The sequence below is a fragment of the Lampetra fluviatilis genome, chromosome 33, assembly GCF_964198595.1.
Source record: "Lampetra fluviatilis chromosome 33, kcLamFluv1.1, whole genome shotgun sequence".
NCBI classification, from domain to species: domain Eukaryota; kingdom Metazoa; phylum Chordata; class Hyperoartia; order Petromyzontiformes; family Petromyzontidae; genus Lampetra; species Lampetra fluviatilis.
Genome location: NC_136307.1, coordinates 7,149,685 through 7,173,380, shown reverse-complemented (window position 1 = coordinate 7,173,380; position 23,696 = coordinate 7,149,685). Strand labels below are relative to the sequence as shown.

General features: G+C 45.3%; 1 protein-coding gene across 1 annotated transcript; it reads left to right on the top strand.

Moving 5' to 3' along the window:
* Positions 1–200: 200 nt before the first annotated feature.
* On the top strand, positions 201–23,693 carry SF3B2 (splicing factor 3b subunit 2). The gene is made up of 23 exons (XM_078871995.1): positions 201–326; positions 1,065–1,111; positions 1,586–1,663; positions 2,197–2,259; positions 3,535–3,819; positions 4,603–4,659; positions 5,034–5,094; positions 6,065–6,174; positions 7,692–8,202; positions 10,013–10,161; positions 10,565–10,780; positions 11,825–11,965; positions 12,717–12,797; positions 14,211–14,438; positions 15,436–15,585; positions 17,395–17,484; positions 17,988–18,095; positions 18,851–18,958; positions 19,272–19,411; positions 19,567–19,668; positions 20,215–20,314; positions 21,780–22,046; positions 22,329–23,693. Exons 1-23 carry the CDS (start codon positions 224–226, stop codon positions 22,398–22,400), a joined length of 3,267 nt encoding a protein of 1,088 aa, XP_078728121.1. The 5' UTR covers positions 201–223; the 3' UTR covers positions 22,401–23,693.
* Positions 23,694–23,696: the final 3 nt, after the last annotated feature.

Genomic DNA, 23,696 nt, shown 5'->3' with positions numbered 1-23,696 from the left:
CCCCAGGTTCCGGAAGTCGCATTCATTCACGTGCAACAAAAGAATGCGACAAATCTTAAAAAAAACAAATTTACACTTTACATTACTGCCACAATAACGTGTAAACGCACCAAGCATTAAAATGTAATTTTATAAATTATCCGAAAGAATTGAGGAGGAGGGCTTTCTTTACCCACCCCCCTCTATCCCCCATCGCGATTTCCGGTGGCCGCGAGACGGCGTCATGGCGGACGCGCAGCAGCAGGGCGCGGAAATCAGCGCTTTCAGCAGCTGGACGATGCCGGAGCTTCACTCGAAGCTCATGGAGCTCGGGCAGCCGGCGCTCGGTGAGCGATGCAACACAGGGAGCTGCGTCGTTCGAGGGGTTCGCCCCCCCCCCTCCCCTCTCTCTCTCTTCCCCGCCGCCCTCCACCGCGGTCTCGCGGGGGTGCACGCGCAAGGCCTCGGGTGTTAGGCGAGGCCTAAGTGTGGTGGCGTCGTGGACTGGGTTTGCGCTAGATTTGAAGCTTTCGTGACTGCAAGGATTCATATTCTTAGGGTTTTTTTTATTATATATACGGAGTGGTATCTCCTGTAATCTCTCATTTACTTGATACAGCTGTCGGGCTGTGACGGTTCCACCTGAAGACGGAAGCTTGTGTTGCCTCCGAAACGTCGTGATTTTTATTTTATTTTACTTTTATTAATTTTAATTTTTTTACCTACGTGACTTTACCGAAAAAAAAAAACCTAAGAATATGGGTTTGCGCTGTTGTTGACGTTAACGTCGCATCCATTGATTTGTTTTTAAACTACCTTGTTTTTAATACGTTAATAGCATGCTAGCGTTACCGTTATAGATTGGATTACGTTCTAACATTCGACGTTCCTACTGTTGTGTTTACTCTGGGCTGTGTATCTCGCGCTTCTGCGACCGTCTAGAACGCTCTTCCGATATTAGGAAGCGAATGGAGTTATGCACTTTTAAATCATCTAGATTGAAAACTCATTCCTTTATAACTGCTGTTTGTGTTGAGTTTCAGCGTCTATGACAGTGGCTCTGCGTTTGATTTATTTGATTACAGGACAGAAACATGAACTTGTACTGCGCTTACAGACCTACTGCAAGAAGGTAATAAATATCCATGATTATACATTTGAATATTATATACGTGTATACATTATAATTGACCACATGCTACTACAGGATTTTGGTTATTCGTCTTAAGTGCACATTAACACCATCACAAACCAATTTGTGTCTTAATTTGCATCTTTGTTGATTGTCTGTTTCATGGTGCAGATGAGTTAATGCTGTAAACTGTTAAATGTTGGCTGTTGCCAATTCTTTTTGTATAGTAGTGGTCATCTCTTCAGAATGTTACCACTCGTCTCACTTCATCCAGCAGTATAGACACAAATAAGTTGTGCTTACCTCTGAATGTACACCTTTGCTTGCTGTATTGAGTGATTGTGTTTCTCATCATGGATGTTAATGTCCTAATGCCACAAATTAAAAAAACACTGCTTCAAACTGTATAGATATTTTGTTCCCGTGGTCAAGCATTATGCAATGTGTGAATAATTTCACCTTTGCTTTGTGCAGACTGGAGCCATCCTTGCACGAGCTCCTGGAATGACTGAGATGGGAAAAGCGGACTCTGGGACCCCAGCAGAACAAATGGTAAGTACCCAGCGACATGTCGCCTTTGATTCGTCTCCACGTGCACAGTTATCATTCGTTGTGTACATCGTGTCTGAGTTTCCACTAAGTTCACTAAAAAACTAGAACGACCGATGTGGTCTGGTGTCAATGCAGGACAAGCTGAATATTAACACACCCCTATAAGAACACAATTCTGATATATACAACACGTGCTTACATGACGATAATGTATGTATGTTGAACTCCTTTCACACCGTACGTAGGGAACCGCACTAATCGGAGGTACGTAGCCAACCACATTACAGAATAAGAATGGTGGGGGAAGGCAAAAGGCTCCTTCAGATACAAGCACACTTGCGATATAAGCAAACTTGAGATATAATCTCAAAAGAAGTGTGCATATATCCAGCTTCTGCAGCATTATTGTCTGGGATTTAAATATCATTGGTCCCATCACTCCCTAATTTTTTTTTGCTGTACGTCTTTATAATTTCTTGTTGACAGAACTTGCCATGCAAAATGTTGGTGTCTCTTTCTGTGTTTTGCCACAGATGGCACAAGCCACCATGCAACAGGTTCAGGAGCGAGCAGCTAAGATTCTCACTGAAACGCTGGTAAGTTCACGCTTGCTTCTCACATGCTACGGAAGTAAAAATCGTAATTAATTTATTTTTGGCGACTCCTTCCCACCATGCACATAAACACCGCGACGACCCACCTAGCACGGATCATTCTGTTGTCATGTGCAAGCGCAGCGAGGACGAATGCGCAGAAGAGCTGAACAAGCGAATGCACTCCATGTTCGGGTATGGGCAGGATCATAAGTCTTCTCCAAAGCTGCTCAAACTGCTTACACGACTAAAGTCCGTCATTTGTCGTAACGGTGTGCATAATACAGTGAAACTGCTCTCTTATCTTCATTATTATCTGTGACCTACTAATGTCAGCAGCCAGGATCAATCGATGACAATCTTATTACCTGCAGATAATTTAACAGATGAGATTCGTTGCACCGTTAATTCCTCCTATTTCATAATACTTCTCTTGTCCGTATGCATCTGTGCAGATAGGTTTTTTTTTGCGGTTAAGCCATAGTCCACACATACCGCTCGTATCGATGCGGATAAGAGGAGCAGCGACCCACTACTCTGTAGAGTAATATTGGTATTAAAGCTTGTTACAATATGAACAGCATATTTAAAACTCGTACTAATTTATGTACTGTTTACAAAGTGTATTAACAAATCTACGCTTAGAAACAATGATTGACAGAGGGGTGTAAAACAAAATTTGATAGTGTATTTAAATAGAGGTACTGCAGGTAAGTAATTTTCAGTTTTAAAGGCCACCATCCTTCAAACCCATTGGTGAAATAGAGCAAAGTTTTAGTTTACATTATAATATTATGTTTATGCGAGAGCCGTGGGCTTATGGGACCCCGGGGTCCCGCCATAAGGTTCATATATATAAATGTAAAAGGCGTTTGGAAGATTGCTAAGATGGCTTAACATGTTTACATAACTGAAACATATTTATGAACATGATAAAAATGTACGCACTCTTTTTATTTTCTCAAAATAAATTATTTACTGCACACGATGCTTTCTATTAAATTATTGATGGGAGTGATCAGTATGCTATTGTAAAGTCAATGCATTAATCGCAGCACACAATGCCAGTCCTTGCTGTTGAAGACAAGCAATTCTACTTTGTAAAACTATATGTTACTCAACTTATTCGAATAAAAATAGGGAGATTTTTACTTGAGCAATTTTTAGTTCTTTATACTTTTTTATTGAAACCCAGTAAATCCTGGCACTGTAGTAGAGATGCTTGTGTTATAGCAACAATAATGATGATGCTCATGTGTTCTGTACCTGTGTGCGCAGGTTAACGTGCTGGCAAAGGGTGGGCAGATCCCAATGTCATCTTCCGGGGTGCCCCAAAATGTAATGGGTCCGTCTGGGATGCCTTCTTCCACGATGACCCCATCGACGATGCCCCACTCTGGAATGCCCCCGTCAACCATGCCCCAGTCGGGAATTCCCCGTCCTCCCATGCCACCCTCGGGCATGGCTCTGCCGGGCTCCATGCAAAACGTCAATACCTCCCAGCTGTCGGAAGATGACAAGTTGAAGCTGGCTCAGCAGCAGGCCGCCATGCTTATGCAGCAGGTAAGGTGACAGATGAACTGGTTTAGCACCCAACAGAGGCTGTGCAGGACAGCCAACGGTGGAGAGAGTTGGCAGCCGAGACACCAGTGCCACTCCCATGACCACTGTGATTAAGGGAGAGATGATGGTCGTGTGGAGGTCCATCGGCTGTTCACTGTCATCGTCCCTGTTCGTTGGCCATCTTTGGGCTTGCTGCCATTGATAAAATCTTTCCAAACAAGATTTAAAGCGTTTTTGCATTGACTGTCTCCGTCTTTAACAAGGGGGCGCTATAATTGTTCTAAAGATCGAATATTAACAAAATAAGTACAGGTGTCACTTTTTTGCAACGAGGGACTTCAATTTGAAACCACCCAAATTGATCAAAGGGTTGCCCAAAACTAGGAGACAAACAACTATTATTCACGTCATTATTTTTCTATCTGCATGACTTTACCGAAAGAACCAAAGAATAAGTGTAAAAACACTGCAAACATACAAATGCATTTCACTTTTGCAGTCACCAGTCGTCAGTTTCCATTTTACTTATTCAATACTTCTGATGACAACGACTATTGAAAAGTGTTGTATAAGTAACACGTAGGCATGATTTTTCCGCACTTGTTCTAAGGTGCAGAATTCGGCTGATGTTGGATCATAACCTGTACACATAGGCCTGAGGCAAGGGTGCTGGCCACTCACACACTGCCCTGTCTTGAAATTGTATTCTTAAGTGCATTATTGTAGTGTGTGTGCGACGTGTTGGCTGAGTTTTCAAAGACAAGGATGTTTTTTTTCCCTTAGGAACGCGAGGCAAAAATGAAAAGCCAGGAGATGGTTCTTCTTCAGCAACAAAAACGCGTAAGTCTTGAAGTCTGAAGGAAATCTTAAGCTATAATTGCATGATACAGTTTAATTGGGAATTATAGGTATTTACTCAGAAAAGCCTCACTTAGTCAACACTTTCAGTATAGTACTGGTTGGTCGGTATAAGCCACGTCTCTTTCTAGTACATTTGAAAGCCACAATAGATACTTTAAAACTAATTGTAAGTTATTATGTCCATTCTTATATCGACAAGTTAAAGAAAAAACACGTCGAGTGATGAGGTGTCGCAGTCCAACGAAACTCAGAATAAGTTCAGATAATAGAAAGCAATGATATTTAGGCGGCGTCCGTTGGTTGTCGGTGCCTACTTGCAAGTTGCGTGTGTGTTTTGTGTTTGTGGAAAACAGGCAGCCCATATGATGGAACAAGAGATGCACAACAAGATGAGGCAGAACCTGGGGCCACGCGGTAAGTTGTTCATGCCACTAAAGAAATAAACAGCAAATTTGGTGCTTAAAAATCAACGCTAAAACGGTATTACGTAACCACTTTACAGTTAATTGATTAAAGTGGTCCTCTTATTCTCTCTCCATACATATGTCGAGTTGCGTGTGAGATTTTGGCAGGCCTTGCCAGCCGCGATGGTTGTAAGTGATGGGTCTATTGCTCCGTTGTCCACTGAGCCAGACAATCTTCCCTCGGAGACTGCCCCATCTCTACTCCCACTGACAGGAGAGGGCAGGAATTGGCCTCCCCCATACTTCTGCGCACTGACCATGTAGAAAGACTTGTGATTCGCAGATAGAAGGGTAAAAAACCAATTATCATATTTTTACTGGCAAATGAGGTCCCCATGGTGTATTCCAAAGCTGTCGTATATCGAGATATGACTGTAATCTTTTTACTTACCCAGGAAACACTTGCTAAGACTCAAAATTGTATAGGGAGGGTCCTGTTTTGTATTTTTTTTGTATTTCCTTACCTTGCATTGCTCTACTCAAGTATATTGTCATCTCGCATAATATCCCTGCACCAGCTTTGTTAAGGTTTTGTTAAACAACTGCAATGAAATCAAGTTTAGAACAAGATTTTATTTTTGATAGCATTTCATTTAGCAGTATCGAATCCGATGTTTAACTGTCGGAGCAAAACATGTTTGCATACTTGCAAATTGTTTTTTGACTGATTTCTATCATTCAACCCTTTCATTAATTTGGTCAGCTTTCACACGGATGAATGGACTGCAATAATGCATAGATGCATTCAGTCTTTGTTGGAAAGCATTAAAATCACTCGTCCGTGTGATGACGAGTCAGCTGCCGCTGTGTGTGCAGTGGTGCACATGCTGGCAAGAGTGTGTCGTCTTCACAATGCGCGTCTTTGTGATGCATTTTGCCGTGTGGTGATTATTGAGGCCTCTGCTGTTTTGCGCTCGCAGGACCTGTGCCCACCATGCCCATCATGCCTCTCATGTCGCGACCGAGCCTGGGGCCCATGCCAGGATCCCGCATGGGTCTCCTGCCGCCGCCACCGGGTGAAGACCGCATGGTAACGACTGGCGACAGTGCCTCGCGCCTCCCACTGAGCTGCACATCATACTCCCATTGTCACCATCATACATTGAAATTTGTATTTATAAATCGTCTACATGATCGGTTCTTAAGACCCCCTCCCCCATGTAAATAGGGGTGACGTGCCCATTGTGGGGACACGGAAGACAGGATAATTGTTTTTTGGAAGTTGTAGGAGGCTGCAGATTAGAGAGAGCAGATGGTGTAGGAGCAAATTATGATTTGAAAATAAATGTAAACGTGTAGTGATGTTAAATGGATCACTACGGCGCAAAGTGTCAAAGAAATGGGCGCAGAGGCTAACACACCGTGCAGTACCATACAGTAGGTCACTAGGGGCATGGTATTCGTTGCTCGTAGAAGAGAGCCAGATAAGTCCTACCGACAGAGTAGGGGATAGCAGCCTCCGCCAGCGCCGCAGGTAATTGCCACGGAGTCGGTCACTGGGGGAGTGTGGTGGGGGCAGCTGGCGGTAGGGGGCATGTAAGGACGAGTCACCATGGCACCGGGTTAAGCACGTGATGGGCCGGGGTGAGGAACGTGGGCCAAAGGTGAACGAGGAGACATGGGAAGAGTAGCTGGGAAACGTCTCGAGAGTTCCCAAAGGGGGCTTGGTTATGGGCGGAGCCAGAGAGGGAACAGGTGTAAGGTAGCCTGGAACCTTAGGGAATATTCCAGAGGTAGGCGCGGCCGAGGGTGGAGCCAGGCCGCGCCGAGAACGATAAAAGGGAAGCTCCGATCGAATATCGGGGCTGTCGCAGGTGAAGTGGAACCCCCAAGTGCTACGTCTTCATCTCCGTCTTCAACATCGTGGGTCAGACAGCATGTTGGCTACTCTGACCCGATTATATGATAGTTATCCAGTATGCGAGAGAGATAGGTGTATTTAGTCCCATGTGTAACGGTGTTGCAGAAGTGTAGAATAAACGTTGTTGCCTCCTAAATAGTGTCTCTGAAATGACTCGCGACACATGTATCCATTCAAAACGCTTGAAATTAAGTGCAACCCTTTGTGTTAGAGAATGACCCACAAAAGCAGTGATCACAGAGCTACTTCAACTCAAACTAGTCTACAATGGAGGGGCAGCACTTACCTACCAGCTCTGCCACTGAGTACTGAGAAATATTTGTCACATTGAGTCAAACTAGTCTTAGGGCTCGAGGTTGCAAAAATATAGTTGCATCTATTCCACTCGATCATTAAAATGGTTATAACATAATTCATTGTTATTAGCCACATAAAGACATTGGAACTGCTAAAGATTCCCTCGCTCAGGCGATAACGACAAGAGGAATTGTCTGGGCTCGTGGACTCAATATTTTAATTCTCAGAGCTGGTGTTAAACCAAATTAAGGTTACTTGATGGTCTTTTTTGTGCAGTCAGTGGTGACTGGGCTATGATCATTAACTTGCCACACTTGAGAACCCAGTTTAATCACTGTATCTTGGGGTTTTATTTGTGCTGATTATTCTTTTTCCTCTGTTTCCTGCAGCACCACCAACATCAACAGCACCAACAGCACCAACAGCACCAACAGCACCAACAACACCAACAGCACCAACAGCACCAACAACACCATCAACAGCATCAACAACACCATCAACAGCATCAACAGCATCAACAGCACCAACAGCACCAACAGCACCAACAGCAGCCATGGTCTCATGGTCTCAGTGGGCCTGGTGGGCATGGCGGTCCTGGTGGGCATGGAGGTCCTGGTGGGCATGGAGGTCCTGGTGGACATGGCGGTCCTGGCATTCCTGGTGGGCATGGCGGTCCGGGTGGGCATGGTGGTCCTGGTGGGCATGGCGGTCCTGGTGGTCCAGGCGGGCCTGGCGATGAGAATGGAGGCATTGGGGGACCAGGAGGGAACGCACCGGGGAGTGGAATGGCGGGGGGCGGAGGGCGTGGGGAGCCCCGCATCCCGCACGCGCTGGAGCGGGTGCTGCAGTACAAGGAGTTGCGACAGGAGGAGATGGCGAAGATGGCCGACCCCACCACGGGTACGCTCGCACACACACACTTCTGCGAGGGCCGTAGCGGCCTAGGAGTTTGCCCATGCTGATTCATCATCATTTTCAGCCATAGTTAATCCACTTCTGAATGAAGGCTTCTCCAAGCCGTCGCAATGTATCGTAGTCCTGCGATGTAGAAATCCATCTAGTGCCCGCACAAGCTGATGTCATCATTCCATCTCCATAGTGGGCGTATTCTCCGTTGCGTTCTCTCCTTTTGCTGACATTCCTACGTTCGCCTTCGCCACTGGCAAAAAATCTCATCTTCTGATTTCGTCCTGCCCAAGTCCTACTTCATTGTTCTACCAATACCATTGTCAGTAACGCCTTGCCCTGATAACTTACACGTTCGCCCTTTTCTGTTGATACTTAGCCATTAGTTTGTGGAGAAAATCTCCACAAACTAATGGCTGTTTCTTTACGTATCTAAATACTGCTTTGCATTGCATATTTTACACTCGTGCATTTTTATTGAGGATATAATGAATCATCTTTTAAAATCGATTCTCATCATCGTCATCATCATCCACAATCAATCTACTGCTGGGTAAAGGCCTCCCCCATCGCAAGCCCATGGGATAAAATCTATTGCACTCACAAAATACTGCGTATTTCAAGTCATGCTTATAGGAATCAATTCCAATTTGTATATGTTTACAGCACCAAAGGTGTTATAGATTCGCTGGAGTTTAGGTTTTTTTTCAAGACTAAAAATTGAATCTGTGCATCGACCCAAAATTGTGATGATTTATTGCAATGGTGGGGGGGGTGATTTTTGTTACTTCCGTCATTTGTATCCCTTTGTATCGCGTCTATTTCACTGTTTTCTGTTGCATACGCTGTATACATTACATTGTTTAGAGTATTCTGTTTGTCATGTATTAACCTATGATAAGAGGTTTTTCCCCTTTTATCTGGCAATGCATATATTATCAGAGTGTTTTAAAGCTTTCGTGACTGCATGGATTCATTTTCTTGGTTTTTTCGGTAAAGTCACGTAGAAGGGAAATAATAAAATAATAAAAATACAACATAATAAAATTAAATTGTGAGAATTGTACGTGACTTTACCGAAAGAACCAAGAAGATTATCAGTGTTTTTTGTTTGCATTCTGACCACAAGCATTGTGGTTAATGTTGACATGATTCCTTGTAAAAGGATTCAGTTTGGTGTTTTAACATCTTAACACCTGTTTTGTTGCCAGATAAAAGGGGGAAAAAAACCTATTATCATATTTTGGTCCTGGCAAAGGAGGTCCCATGATGTATCAACCTGCATTACTTAGCATTATGGCGTAACTTATCAGTCTTTATGACACTATTGCATTTTGTCACCATGTGTTATGTTGTGTCAGGTTGTATTACATCTCGGTGTGTTACAATTGATGGAAAGCCCATGACCTGGTAACAAAGGCATTGTAGCATTGTTCTTGTCGACTGTGGGCTACAGGCCTTCTGATCTCCGCGCATATTGCATGGACTGCACTTGTCAGTTGCCCACTGGATTAGGGCCCCCTCTCACACTGTGTGATTGTTTCTGGGTTTATTTGACCATATTTCACCAAAATAGCTCTACTCGTACCTGTAAAACCAGTTTTTTTCATGTCTAATCCATCCAAGCACTATTCAGACTCAAACCTGCTTAGCTGCTGAGATCCGATGAGATAAGTTTGATTATGTGCGAAATAGGTGATGTTAAATTCCCGTGGCTTGGTAGCAACTGCATTTGAGCACCTCTGTTATGACCAACACCGCATCCTCACCCCGCCACCATTGCCTCCACCCTCCTTCCTTTCAGAGGACGAGTGGGAGAACTGGAACGAGTCATCTGCAAGGACGAGTATCATGGAGAAGGAGAAGGCCGATGCCGAGGGTGACGAGGATGAGGATGAGAACGAGGAGAACCTCACCCCGGCCGCTACCACTGGGCCCGAGTCCAAGAAAGAGGTGAGTGGCGGACTCGCCACCCCCACTCGTCATTGTGGAGAGACAACAAGGGTGACAAGCTGCTCCATTAAGGGAGCCTCCTTATGGCTCACAGATTCCTAGCATGCTGTATTTTTAATAAGATGGGGCTAATGTACATTAAGATGGGGCTAATGTACATTGTCCGTTTGTCGTCACGCATGAAGGGTGGTTTTACGTCCAAATTGACTAATTCTGGGGCGGGCAACCTTTTGCTTGCTGACGGTCGAATAGGATTTTCACGTACCTTCGGCAGGCCCACAGTTGAGCAAACACCTCCATCACTTCTGTCGTGGCAAGAGGCCCCTGCAGTGTGTGCGTTTATATTTCAGTCGCTCGGTAACCGACCGACCTAACCAGCAAAACCGCCCCTGTGCCGTGCCAGTCGAAGAATCGTCGACGCAAGAACAAGAAGAAGCGCAAGAAGAATCGGCAGCAGCAGCGGCCGGACGGGGTGCCTGCGGTCAGCACGAGCAAGAAGGACGGCGCCGGGGACGGGGAGGACTCTGGCGGTGAAGTAGAGGTGGAGTACATCACAGAGGATCCCGAAATCTACGACCCCAACTACATCCACTTCCGCAAGATCTTCCAGGCCTTCAAGGTGGGCGATTCCTCGCATGAGTGGCGGGGCCCACAGCTGTGGATAAAGTATCATTAAATTTGCAACGAGAGCAAGGCAATGTAGATATAATTTACCGATTATCCGCGCCACATGTGATTTGGATCCAATTACCAATTCCGTTGAGGTGTGTCATACGTGTATGAATTACACATTTTATTCATATGTACATGTCATTTAGATAATTAACCACCTCTGCCAGTGGTGAGACCTATCTTTTGAAGAGTTATTTGAAATACAGTTTTGAAGTTTGTTGATTAACTTGTTCGATAATCGCCTTCAAAAATAACAACCACTGATCAACGTGGTAAAGTATGGTCAAACAAGCCCCATGACCGATACGGTATTGAGGCCTTCAGAAACGGACTGACAAGGGGCCGTAGATTTTTTAACGTACATGATATGTCATTGTCAAATGACGAGATCGGATTCGAACTAGCCATGCAGTTTGAATGTTTGTGCATGCCAATTGGTTCGGTCGCTACTAAAACTAAGCTGGATGCTCGCATCGATTCCTTAACTTTTGGAACTGATTATTCCATAAATGATGAAGAAAACATACGTTAACGCTCCTATATTAAACCTCATCATCTGGTGATGTTCCATTGGCATGGTGTACAAGCATAATTAACAACAACAAAACTAAAGACAATTGCCAAAAACACTGCCTTACAAGAAAAAATATATATAATAAGTGCTGCATAGCAAATAAAAATTCAAACTCCGTTCAGGATGGGTGGCTCTGGTCAGAGCATTGAGCTGGTACTGCTGAGATACTTGGTTCAACTCAGACTTTCAGCTGTCTGTGATGAAACGGGGTTCTCAAGTGTAGTTGATGGTCTCAATCTGGTCACTCATGACTGCACAAAAGAGCCACTAAATAAAATTTGGTTTGCCCCTTAATTCACTATATTCCGTCTTTGAGAATAACATTAAAAAAATCCAAAGCAACAGCCGATTAAAGATGTGCCTGAAATTGAGTGCTGCTCGTGACGATGTGCGCCCCTCCGCCCTCCCCTCCCGCAGCTCTCTGAGGAGGTGAAAAAGGACAAGGAGGCCGAGAAGGAGAAGGAGAAAGGGCGCCTGGAACAGGAGGCAGCCGCCAAGAAGAAGAAGGAGCCCGAGCGGGAGAGAGACAGCGATGACGACGACGATGATGACGACGACGTGAGTGCCTTGCAGTGCGGCGGCGTTCAACTTTCACATGCCCGTAGGCCACAATGCCCAGCGTAGCAAGGGTGGAAAACATACGTCCCATGGACCAGATACGGCCCGCGGCTGCATTTCTTATGGCCTGTAGCCACGTGAAAAGCTGACTCATCTAAACCACGCTCAAACGAGGTTTATTCGTAACTGCAAGCAGGTATATTCATGTAGGTTTTACTCACAGGCTATCAGTGGCTGGTGTGTAGAGTTCGTTTGTTATATAGTTGTATGCTTTATTTAGATTACATTGATTTAATCTTAAGCACGCAATACATGCTTGGACTTGTAAGTGTCAGAATTTGTATGTAAAATGTATTAAAATTATATGACAATGCTATCTTTAGGCTCATGAGGTCAAGGAAACTGCAAACAAGGCATAAAAATCGAACAGGTGACAATAAAACAAGAAAATGTCTTCTTGAATTCAATCGCACCCCAAATAGTGACAAGGTCAACTGATGATTTATGGGGGTAATGGGGGTTAATTGATACATGGATACTAGGTACACAGGCTGTCGGTGAGTGGAATAGTTGGCACTGTGGATGGATTCAGGTAAAGTGCCAGTGGGGAACAGTGTTATTGTTACGGATATCGCTGTGTCCCTCATGTCAGTCGCTCACCTCCGATTGGGATGGTTGATGATGGCTCACGACACCGTCACGTCGTCTGCGGCTGGGGCACCGTGGTGCTTAACGCTCGACTCTTTTGCAGGATAAGAAGGAGTCGCAGCCGAAGCTGTCGAAGAAGAAGCTACGGCGCATGAACCGGCTGACGGTCGCCGAGCTCAAGCAGGTGAGAAGCCATGCTCCCCGCCTGCTGGCTCCCCGTCTCCAACGCTTTCAAACTGAGACAGAGGCCCCCTCCTGTAATCTACATTGGCTGTTGGGGCGAGCTTCTATCACATCGTACATAGCCAACCATGCTTAATGGGAGGTGTGGGGAAGGACAACAAACTAAACACGTAAAGCAGTTCTAAAGAACTTGGTTTTGAATGTAGATTTAAAAGTGAATATCTCGAGTGGCTTCCTAATAAGCTATTTGTGAGCGTCTTTGAAGGCTGGTACCGCATATATAAAATTCTTAACATCAACAAGAAGAGCCAGAGAAATACCACACACATAATAAGGCCGCGGGATCAACTTCTTATCCAGCACATACCCTTTTTAGGCCAGTTGTCAAAATTGCTACACGCTTAAAAATAGTTTGCTAAGTGCGAATCGATTTTTTGTGGGGTATATTGTGGATACCCAACCCCCCTTGGCGTATTTTGGTGTGTACATCCGATGAAAGCTGAGAGACAAACCATTGATTTGCGGCAATGTGCTCTTTGTGCCTCGGAGTGCGTCATTTAACGCCCACCTGTTTTCTCAAGTGAGGGGCTGCCTCCGAGGGCTTAATGTTGAGTTGAAGACTCTTACTCTCGGCTTAGATCATGGGCGTGGTCGATTTGTCTGGACGAGCAAAGTGGTTTTGAATGGGTGAAGACGATTGGCCGATTGACAAGCTGCGTACCGGGCCACTTTAGAATGATTTACTGTTCAGCCCCAGTCAATCGACCTGCGCGCTTGTTAATTAAGTCGTCGTCCGAATGTGTAAAGTAGTATTTGACGCGTGTGAAATAATTGAGCGGTTGGACGAATGCAGGTTATCAATTTTATCTGTGCAGTCGAGCCCCCGCCGCCCCCCTTCATCATCCTGTGGAGGAAAGCGTAGCTCAGAAATACATAGCATGCATCTCCCTGCAGGACACACCTGAAAATGAAATTGCGGAACTCCACACATAACGGGGTAATTAGCTCAGGGCTTTTCATGGGATAAGTGAACACCTGCATAGAGGAAAGTGAGTTTTTTTATGGATTGTAAGGATGGTCCAAGATTAATAAAACATTGGTGTAAAATTGTTTACAATTAAGGACACACCCAATTGAAAATCAGACAATTTGATCAAACGTTTACCCAAAGTGATGCCCTGACATCGACTTCCATACTGCTAAGTAAATATTTCTGAAGACACGCACGTGTCGAAAAGCGTCACATAATCCATGGACATGCATGAATTTTACCAACCTGTTTATTTTCCGAATAAAAACCCGCAGCGGCCACCAAGCACGCTTCATTTTGCGGCACACATGATGAGCCACACCCAGGTGAACGGACATTCAGCTTCATCATTGGAATCATCATCATCGTTATTCTAATTCGCAGCTGGTGATGAGACCGGACGTGGTGGAGATGCACGACGTGACGGCGCGCGACCCCAAGCTGCTCGTGCAGCTCAAGTCGACGCGCAACACGGTGCCCGTGCCGCGCCACTGGTGCTTCAAGCGCAAGTACCTGCAGGGCAAACGCGGCATAGAGAAGCCGCCCTTCGACCTCCCTGACTTCATCAAGCGCACGGGTATCATGGAGATGAGGCAGGCACTGCAGGAGAAGGTGAGACAGCGACGGGGGCGAATGGCTGCACGTGGGCCAGTGTGGTGGCACGGCGCTAGCACCGCTTGCAGGGTTGTGCATCGAGTGGTCTTAGTTTGGTTCTCCAGTGACTGCACTAAAAAGACCGTTCTGTCAAATATGGTTTGTTGCTTAATTCGACTTTTAAAAACTGTTCGGTCGAGATGACATTTGACGAACCTTCTCTGAAGGGCGTGTAATTGGTGTGCGTCGATTTTGGATCCGAAGACCTCTTTAAATTACTCCACAAGTGTAGATCTCTGTCGTCATCTTTGAAGGGTTGTTTGCTGATACAAATGGCGCACTGCTTTCTGCAAGCTTTTTTAATGTCATTTTCTTTTTGCATGACATGACACCGATAGCACGATTGAAATACAATGGAGACAAAAGAACACCTGATTGAGAGAATTTTCCCACCCTTGGGTTTTACACTGGCAAATTACAGAAAAGTGTCCAGTTGGGCAGTGTTTTTGATAATGATCCTTCATCAGAGGCATAGAGTAAGGACAATGAGATGATTTTGATGGATTTCGAGTGGGAGAATGGAATTTTGAATGAGCTGCCTTATGACGAGGAAACTGGGAGAATGTTGAAATGTGGGTGGAGGTGATGTACTAGTAGTTTTATATTGTTACATAATGGCCAACAAAGAACAAATCCTAAGAATCCAAGTTCAAGCTTTGGTTAGGTTATTGGTTGTGACCCATTAATTGTAGTGAAACATTTAAATCGTTGCGGTATTGCCTAATCTTACTTGTTTCGTACCTCCTATTAGCACAGTTGGCTACGTACAGTGCGAATTAAGTTCAACATACATGTGTACATTTCCCTTCGAGGATACATTTCCAGATTCAAGAACTGAAGTCCCATTGCTTAAAATCACAGCTTGAGACCTTTTTTAACCGGCAGGTGATTTATTTCCCTTCCCCCCCCCTATCTTGGTCTGCACCCTTGGCCCCCTGTTATTCGGCACGGTTAGGAGGACCAAAAGACGCTCAAGTCGAAGATGCGCGAGAAGGTTCGGCCAAAGCTCGGCAAGATCGACATCGACTACCAGAAGCTGCACGACGCCTTCTTCAAGTGGCAGAGCAAGCCCAAGATGACCATCCATGGGGACCTCTATTACGAGGTGAGCACACCGTGCGACCGGCCCCACCTCTCCACCCTCCACTTGGTACAGCCCAAGCCACACGTTGTTTCAGGTCACACCAGGGAACTTGGACTCACTTGAGGATACAACTCGGAAAAACCAGGTTGCTCTTATCTCGTAGATGCATGGTTAGGCCAGTGCTTAATTTCAGCCGGAACGGTCTGGAACGTCGTTCCGGTAATTATTTTGGCGCCCCACATCCATCTCACCGCTTCGGGTGGTGTGTGCGAGAATGGTTCTCATGCTTACCAGATGGCCTTACTTAGCATAGTGCTCGAATTTAACTTTCTTACCGTTAAGTTGAACTGTAATAAGGACGCACAGATATCTGACGTCAAGAAGCCACATATGTGACACGTGATATACACAGCCAGAAGCGTTCTGTAAAATATCGAGTGAGAAATTAGACTGATTGTCCCATGCTGTTAGATGTGAATTTTAGGCTTTGTTAATGGGAACGAAAACTATTTTATCGTGAAGCATGTTGGCCGAGTGTTACCATGCCGCCGCGGCATTTTTCTATCCTGTAGGAATGTGAAGTCATTGCAGTAACATTAAAGCATTATAATGGCATGCCTGATGATAAAATGTTTTTAACGCTTTCAAACTAAGGTTGGTGACGTGTATGTATTAGCTCTGTCTGTCCATCTGCCTGCACTGGCATGATAACGGCCGTAGAGTTAATCCAGTATAAACATTTTAGTATAAAGTTGCGTGGCTGTTAAGGACTTGCCTAATTGAAACCGGCCAAACTAATCTCAGGGTTGCTCAAATCGCAGACACAAATGAGAGGGAAAGAACTTTGCAAATACATTTTGACCTCAAGGCTACCTGGTTCGCTTCCATGCTGCTAATTTGAACAGCTTTATAGAATTCATGCATATGCATGATTTTTCCTCGATTCAAGCTTGATTTGAAGCTTTCGTGACTGCAGGAATTACTCTTTGGTTCTTTCGGTAAAGTCACGTAGAAAGAAAATAAATGAAATAATAGAATACGACGTTTCGTTTGCAACACAAGCAACCGTCATCAGGTAGAAACACAGACATGGAGACACACAGACAGACACAAGCAGAGAGAGACAACACAGAGACACACAGAGAGACACACAACATAGACATACAGAGACCCAATGCCTGCCTCTCTTTCGAGGTCTTAAATAGAGAGAGAGGTGGGTCTGCTGGAGCAGCTGCTGGAGCAGAGAAATTAGCATGTCACTGAAAGACCCAACTAGACTGGAACATTTTTTGAGAGAGTTGTGTGGAAATCCACCCCGAAGCAACCGAGGGAGAGAAAGAGCAAATAGACCTATGAGATCCTGGTAAGTTTTAGAGAGGGAAATAGGCAGTTTGAGAAAACAAAATTTAGCAAAAACATTTTTGGGAAATGTAATGCTGTGCAACACAGAGAGTCGGCTAACACACAGTTAACGCATAGCCTGGTTGATTACGATCTCCAAAGATTGCCACAAATGAACCACAATACTTTGCTGATCTCATCAAGAAGCATAAACCATCATGCAAACATCGGTCATCCTCACAGATGCGCTTCTGTGGTCGTTTGGAATGCTCTTCCTTCCGATATTAGAAAGCCTCTCAAGATATGGCCTTTTAAATCTAGATTGAAAACTCATTTCTTTAGAATAGCTTTTTGTTTTCGTTTTTTGTCCTTCCCCCGCTCTTCTGATTAGCACAGTTGGTTATGTACGGTACAAAAGAAGTGAATCGTATACATTTGTGGCCAGTGTGTCCTAACATTAACTTGGGGTGTGGATGTGGCTGCGCGCAGGGAAAGGAGTTTGAGACGCGCCTGAAGGAGAAGAAGCCGGGTGATTTGTCGGACGATCTGCGGATCGCACTCGGCATGCCCATCGGCCTGGTGAGGAGTCCCCACTGTGGACACACATGCCCTCATCTTTACCATCATCATAATCGCTATCATTACAATCAGCCCAATTTATTACCGTTGCAATCATAAACATCGTCCGTACCATCATCACTGTTATCGTGATGATAAGCTTTATTATGATTACTATCATCACTCGACTTTAATTCAGCGCTATTGATGCTGGGTTGGAGTTAATGCTTGTCTGTATGTATTTAAGACTTTAATAATGTTAAGCTATGTAGCAAGTATTTAGTACCACTTAGACATTGTTTATTATTTGTGATGGTTTTTGTTTACCTAATATTATTTACTTGTTTTGTTCCGTCTGATTATTGTACCCAAATAAATTCGGTTGTGTTTTAACACGGGTTTCACTTGGAAAGCAGGCTTGTTACTCGATTCATTTTACAACGTTAAACCAGGTTAAAACTCTCTTTAAATGCTTTTCGACTTAAGAGGCATAGCTTTGAGCCACTGTTCTCCCTTGTCCACAGAACTGTGCCAAGGTGCCACCCCCCTGGCTTATCGCCATGCAGCGCTATGGCCCACCACCATCGTATCCCAACCTCAAGATCCCAGGGCTCAACTCGCCCATCCCCGAGGTGAGTGCACCTTCACTCGTCATCGCATTCTTCACCGTGGTTATCGCCGTCATTGTCGTTGCCTTGTTGTTGTTGTTGTTGTTCACATACACGATTGCGTTTTTTATTTTAACAGCGAAAAAATAATACTCTTTAACAATTGTTGTCTTTTTTGTTACACTTTCATTTGGTTAGAAATATCGCAGACTATTATGGGAAGGCATTGAGACTTACACAGTCACAAACACTGAAGTAATTAATACCACAACTACCATTTTCCATTAGGTGGCAGTGGTGTCACCATGGGGCTTCTGATAGTCTCGGTCCACTCTGAGGCTACAGGACATTGACTGGGAGGAAGTCACGGGTCAGCCAAATATGTTTTGGGCTAGCTTACTGACCACTTTGTACACTTCATCAGACATTGCACAAGTATGCAGACAATGTTTCAGCACAAGTAAGGTGCCTAAGAAAAATTAACACTCGTGACAATAGGTTGAGGCACACGAGTTTATGTTTTAATTAGACGTTTCAATTACAGTAAGGGGATCATAGTCTTTATTCTAGTTTGTTGTCCTTCCCCTGCATGTCTGATTGGCTACATATAGTGCAAAAGAAGTTCAACATACATACATCACCAACAGTACACATGTCTCTCTTCTACGACTGTTGAGCTATTGCTGATTTGAGAATTTGTTCAGTTTGTTCACCGGCGCCACTTGCTCACCCGCTCACCCATGTTATGTTTTCTCTGTGCGCCGCGTTGGTGCGGGTAGAGCTGCACGTTCGGATACCACGCCGGCGGCTGGGGCAAACCGCCCGTGGACGAGATGGGCCGCCCGCTCTACGGTGACGTGTTCGGTGTGAGCGCACAGGACTTCCAGGTACTCCACTCGCTCGGGCCTACGGGAGGTTGCACCCATCGCCGCACGTTCACTCCCATTGTTACCAACTTAGGGACTCAGTCTGGCGATGTTTTGTGTTTCCTGAATGATGACGGTTTTGTCCAAGTGGCTTTAGAGAGATCTTGCGGCTTTCTCGCACGAAGACATTTCGGAGATTTTTTATTGATTCCAGGTCTACATTTAGGATTCTGTATCAGTTACTCTATTCTTGGTTCTTTCGGTCAAGTCACGTAGAGAGTTTACCCCTCACGCTCGCGCTGACTCGACGCTGTAACCCTGTTGCGGCGAGTAGGAGAAGGCGGAGGAGGAGGACATGGACCGCACCCCCTGGGGAGAACTGGAGGCCTCTGATGAGGAAGAATCTTCAGAGGAGGAGGAAGAGAGCGAGGATGAGGCGCCAGACGCATCCGGCCTCATCACGCCCGCCGACAGGTATGAGAAACCTCTTTGGCGGTGCATCGTCACGATGGTGAGCCAGCTGCTTTGATCCTCGCGTCCTGGCGTGTCCGTTCTTGGCCCCTTGTATAACGCTCTGCCTTGTGTCACCGTCCCTTTCGCCACACCCCCCATCTTCTCTTTCTGTGCAGCGGCCTCGTGACGCCTGGCGGTTTTGCATCTGTGCCGACCGGCATGGAGACACCGGACATGATCGAGCTGAGGAAAAAGAAGATTGAGGAGCTCATGGATGGGTAAGGAGAGCTGCATTTGCAAGGATATTGTTTTTTGGATTTTTGCCCTAATTTTATCAGTGTTATGCGACAAAAAAAAGTATCCATTTGGAACTCTCACAGAGAAGTGCAACGCTTGATGTGACAGAACGGTCCGTGGAAGTACATATTACAGAGTTACTACCTCTGACATCCTATCACGTGACCTCTGGTCCACACAGTAGGAGGCAGCACTTCTGCCCCACCCCGCCACCGAGTGTATTGTTTGTCGCATGAGAATCAGAAATATAATTTGAATTCCTAGAGCCATAATTCCGCCAAATTATGTGTAGCATCGAATTCAAAGCAATCGGTTTTCTGTTCAGTCATTGGTGGCTAGGCTGAGGCAATTACAGGCCAGCTCCGCGCTACGATGTCCGAGCGACCTAGCCACCTCCGTTTTGCTTGAAATTTGAGCAGTGAACACCTTCGCCGTTGGGCGTCTGGCGCACGCGCGCACGTTAATGCTTCGTCATGCTCGCGCCACGTAACATTTGTTTCTCCCGACTCGGCCTTTGTGTGATGCAGTGGGGATACACCGCAGCAGCTCTTCATCCCGCTGCCCGAAAAGAGAATTGGCGTTGGCGCTGCCATGATGGGTTCCGCGCACATCTACGACATGTCAACGGTGGGGAACCCGCACGGCGCAGCCACAGCTGTCCATTTTTGCATCATTACCTCTCGTTGTATGAGCACAGTCGAAGCGTGTTATATAAGCACGCAATTATTTCACCACAGAATGAGAATATTTATACTGGGGGAATCCGATGTGCTATAAAGCACTTTTTCACAGATGTCCAGTAGGGGTGGGTCAGAACATTACAACAAACAATACAAAACACACAATAGGAGTGTAAAGTATAGGAAAGGTAAACAGAATTACGTTAAAAATCTATCTTACCAGGTAAAGCACACTGACCTTATATTTCAGAAGCGACTTGGCCACAAATTATAGCTCAACAAAGTGGCTTATCACGTGGAAATTTATAGCAGAAAAATAATCCGTTTCGATCTCCGCAACACACCCTACGCTATACTGGTGGGCGAATGGCAAGGAGTAACTTAGCATGCAAGTACTCCTGCCTTATTGCTAAGGGGGAGTGTTTATATCCAGCGGCTACACTATAAAGTAATTGGTCTTATTAAACACAAAAGGGGTTGTTAAACGAGTGTGTAAACCCTCGTTAAAATACCACCTTAAGTAAGAGGTGCCGACAGAAACAGCTGTTGTAGATGCAGAGCCAAGGTTTATACAGATAGCGGCATTCACAGCGATGTCACGTGCCATAATGGCACACTTAACTGTAGCGTCTTCAAAGTCCATTTACTCATAAACAACACCTCACAATTGCGTCAGTCTTACCACACGCACAGTTTAGCTATGCATCCACAAGGTAACACCCGTCTGGTTTTTTTGGGTTGGGCCTTTTTCTGATCCTCGTTAAACCAGCAGTTCCGAAATGATTTTTTTAAATTGGCGCGTAAGCGCTTTAGGTCTTTACCATTAAAATAGCTTCATCATCTCATATCGCCTCTTCGTTCCAGTGCAGTGCCTCTGCGCGCGATGCCTTTAAGATGCTTCATAAACCCAAGTTGCATTTTACGAGCCCTTAATTAACCGAGAGCACCATGACTGAGCGTGCGCGTGCATTTGCCAAAAATTGGTCTTCATTGATCTACATTGGTACAGTGGTCATGAAATGACTTAAGATATGGAAAATGTTTAGAAATTGTAATTCTTCACCGGCAACACTTAACTATAAGCGAACACGGCAACTTGGACATTAAGGACAGGGTGACGTTCTGCCTACAAAACAATAGAAAATTGTGCGGCAACTATTGGCAGTGATGACCTTAATCCGGGGATGAAGAACGTTTTCCTTACCGAGTGCCAAATAGGATTTTCAAATACTATTGGAAGGCCACATTACTTGACACTCTAAACTGTTTTGTTTGCGTCCAATTTCTGAGTCGCAGATCTTGTCGGTTCTCCCCACCACTGTCTTGAGCCATCATCGTTAAGCAACTGCTCAAGTCTCGCCAAATCCCAGGTGTTAACATCGTGGCGCCCGCCCCTTCGATTACCCCCACAGGTGACTGGACGCAAGGGCCTTGTTGGCACGGGGCCTGGAGGCATCGGTGTTGCCGGTGGCGGCGGTGGCATTGGTGGAGGCGGCGGAGGTGGCGGTGGAGGCGCAGGAGAGTCGCAGGGCGTGGAGGTGGCGCTGGCGCCCGAGGAGCTGGAGCTGGACCCGACAGCGATGACTGCCAAGTACGAGGAGCGCGTGCGGGAGCAGCAGGCCCAGGTGGAGAAGGAGGACTTCAGCGACATGGTGGCAGAGCATGCTGCCAAGCAGAAGGTGAGAGAGCTGCACGTGTGGTTGCATGCGTTGTGAGCGGTTAACGTCGGCGGATGCAGGAAATGGAGGAAAAACTACAAATGATAAGTGGCCACAAACAAAGTGGTGACCTTTTTATTGACACCCACCACGTGGCATAATGTGCTGTGAATGAGTTAGCACTCTGCTGCAGCCAATTTGTTCAAGGTAAATTTGGCATGTTGGATTTTCCATGAATCGACTGTGGTAGCATTTTTTCTCGTCAGTGACCCTCTTACCTGTTCTTGTTTCCTCTGGCTACAGCAAAAGAAACGCAAGGCCCAAGCCCAGGACGCGAACAAGAGCGCCAAGAAGTACAAGGAGTTCAAGTTCTGATGGCAGCTGGCTTCAGTGGATCCCAGTATTTGCTGTTGTCTTTACACGCATTTTATTTCTGTGTCAGTCTGGCCCATGCGGACCACAGCAAGTCTGTTTCCTCAGTGCATTCGTCTAAAATAAAAACCATTCTGAATATTTGTTTTACAGCCCTAATGATACCTGTGTTTTTTGTCATACATGGTTCCACCAATTGGCTTTCCATGGCTGCCAATAGTTGTTCACGTGTACAAATACATTTAGTGTTTGTTTGCTGGGTAAACCCCGTCCTTGTGACCCACCAGTCACCTTTCCACTTTTATAAAATTTCTTCCCAAAACAAGGTATTTGTGGTAAACATCCAACACCTGATGTAGAGCATGAAATGGGTGTCAATTATAAACGCCATCAGGTTGGATGTGAACCAATCAATTGCATGTAGTGTGCAACCTATTTTGATTTTTAATGGGGCATAATGGTAAACATGGAAAGGTGACTTAACTGGATTTTGGAAAGCGCTTAGTTTATACATTTGATTCTTATGGCTGTACCCCAGGGTACCAAATAATACAAAATGGCAGAGACAAAATTGTTTTTTTCTGGTACACTATTTTTTCCAGGGGTGTATTCAACTCCTGTGTTTGGGGTACCAATCAATCCAAAATCAGTGCTACTCCGCAATGTATAAACGCGAGGACGATTGCGCCGGAACCCTGAACGCTCCTATGCACCAGTGCATCGTGTACAGTGTGTCGAGATGAGTCGATTGCCTCATCGCTGACCATCAGGAAACTAAAAATTACTGCATCACGGACATTGAGAGCTGGGGTACTCTGGGGTACGCCATAAGGTTAATTTAGTCTACTCATCTGAATCATTGACATTTGGGACAGAAATTAAAGGTGATGGATGTGAGTGCTATGATGTGGCTTGGCTGCGAGTTTACTTGCATCAGTCAACATCACTTTGTACGTACGAACATCAATGGCTTTTGAAAATTCATGGCCAAATAACTTCATAAAACCGCACACGATGAATAAGACTGGATCCCAAGGGCAGGGAACAGTTTTCCTGGCCGTGTCCACTATCAAAATATTTTTAATGTAAAGAGACGAGTTATAAATTTTCATTATCCGCCCACGTTTCCCCCATAGGGTGCAAAATTCCTGCCAGTCTTGGAGCGCTGTAGTCCATTGGGATGGTCAAGCAGCCTCCATTTAGAGCAAGTCGTGGGTGTTTGTGCGTGCGCGATTGTTTTTTTTAGTTCATTTCCCAAGTGTTGTACACAATAAAATTCACATCAGAAAACATTAATAT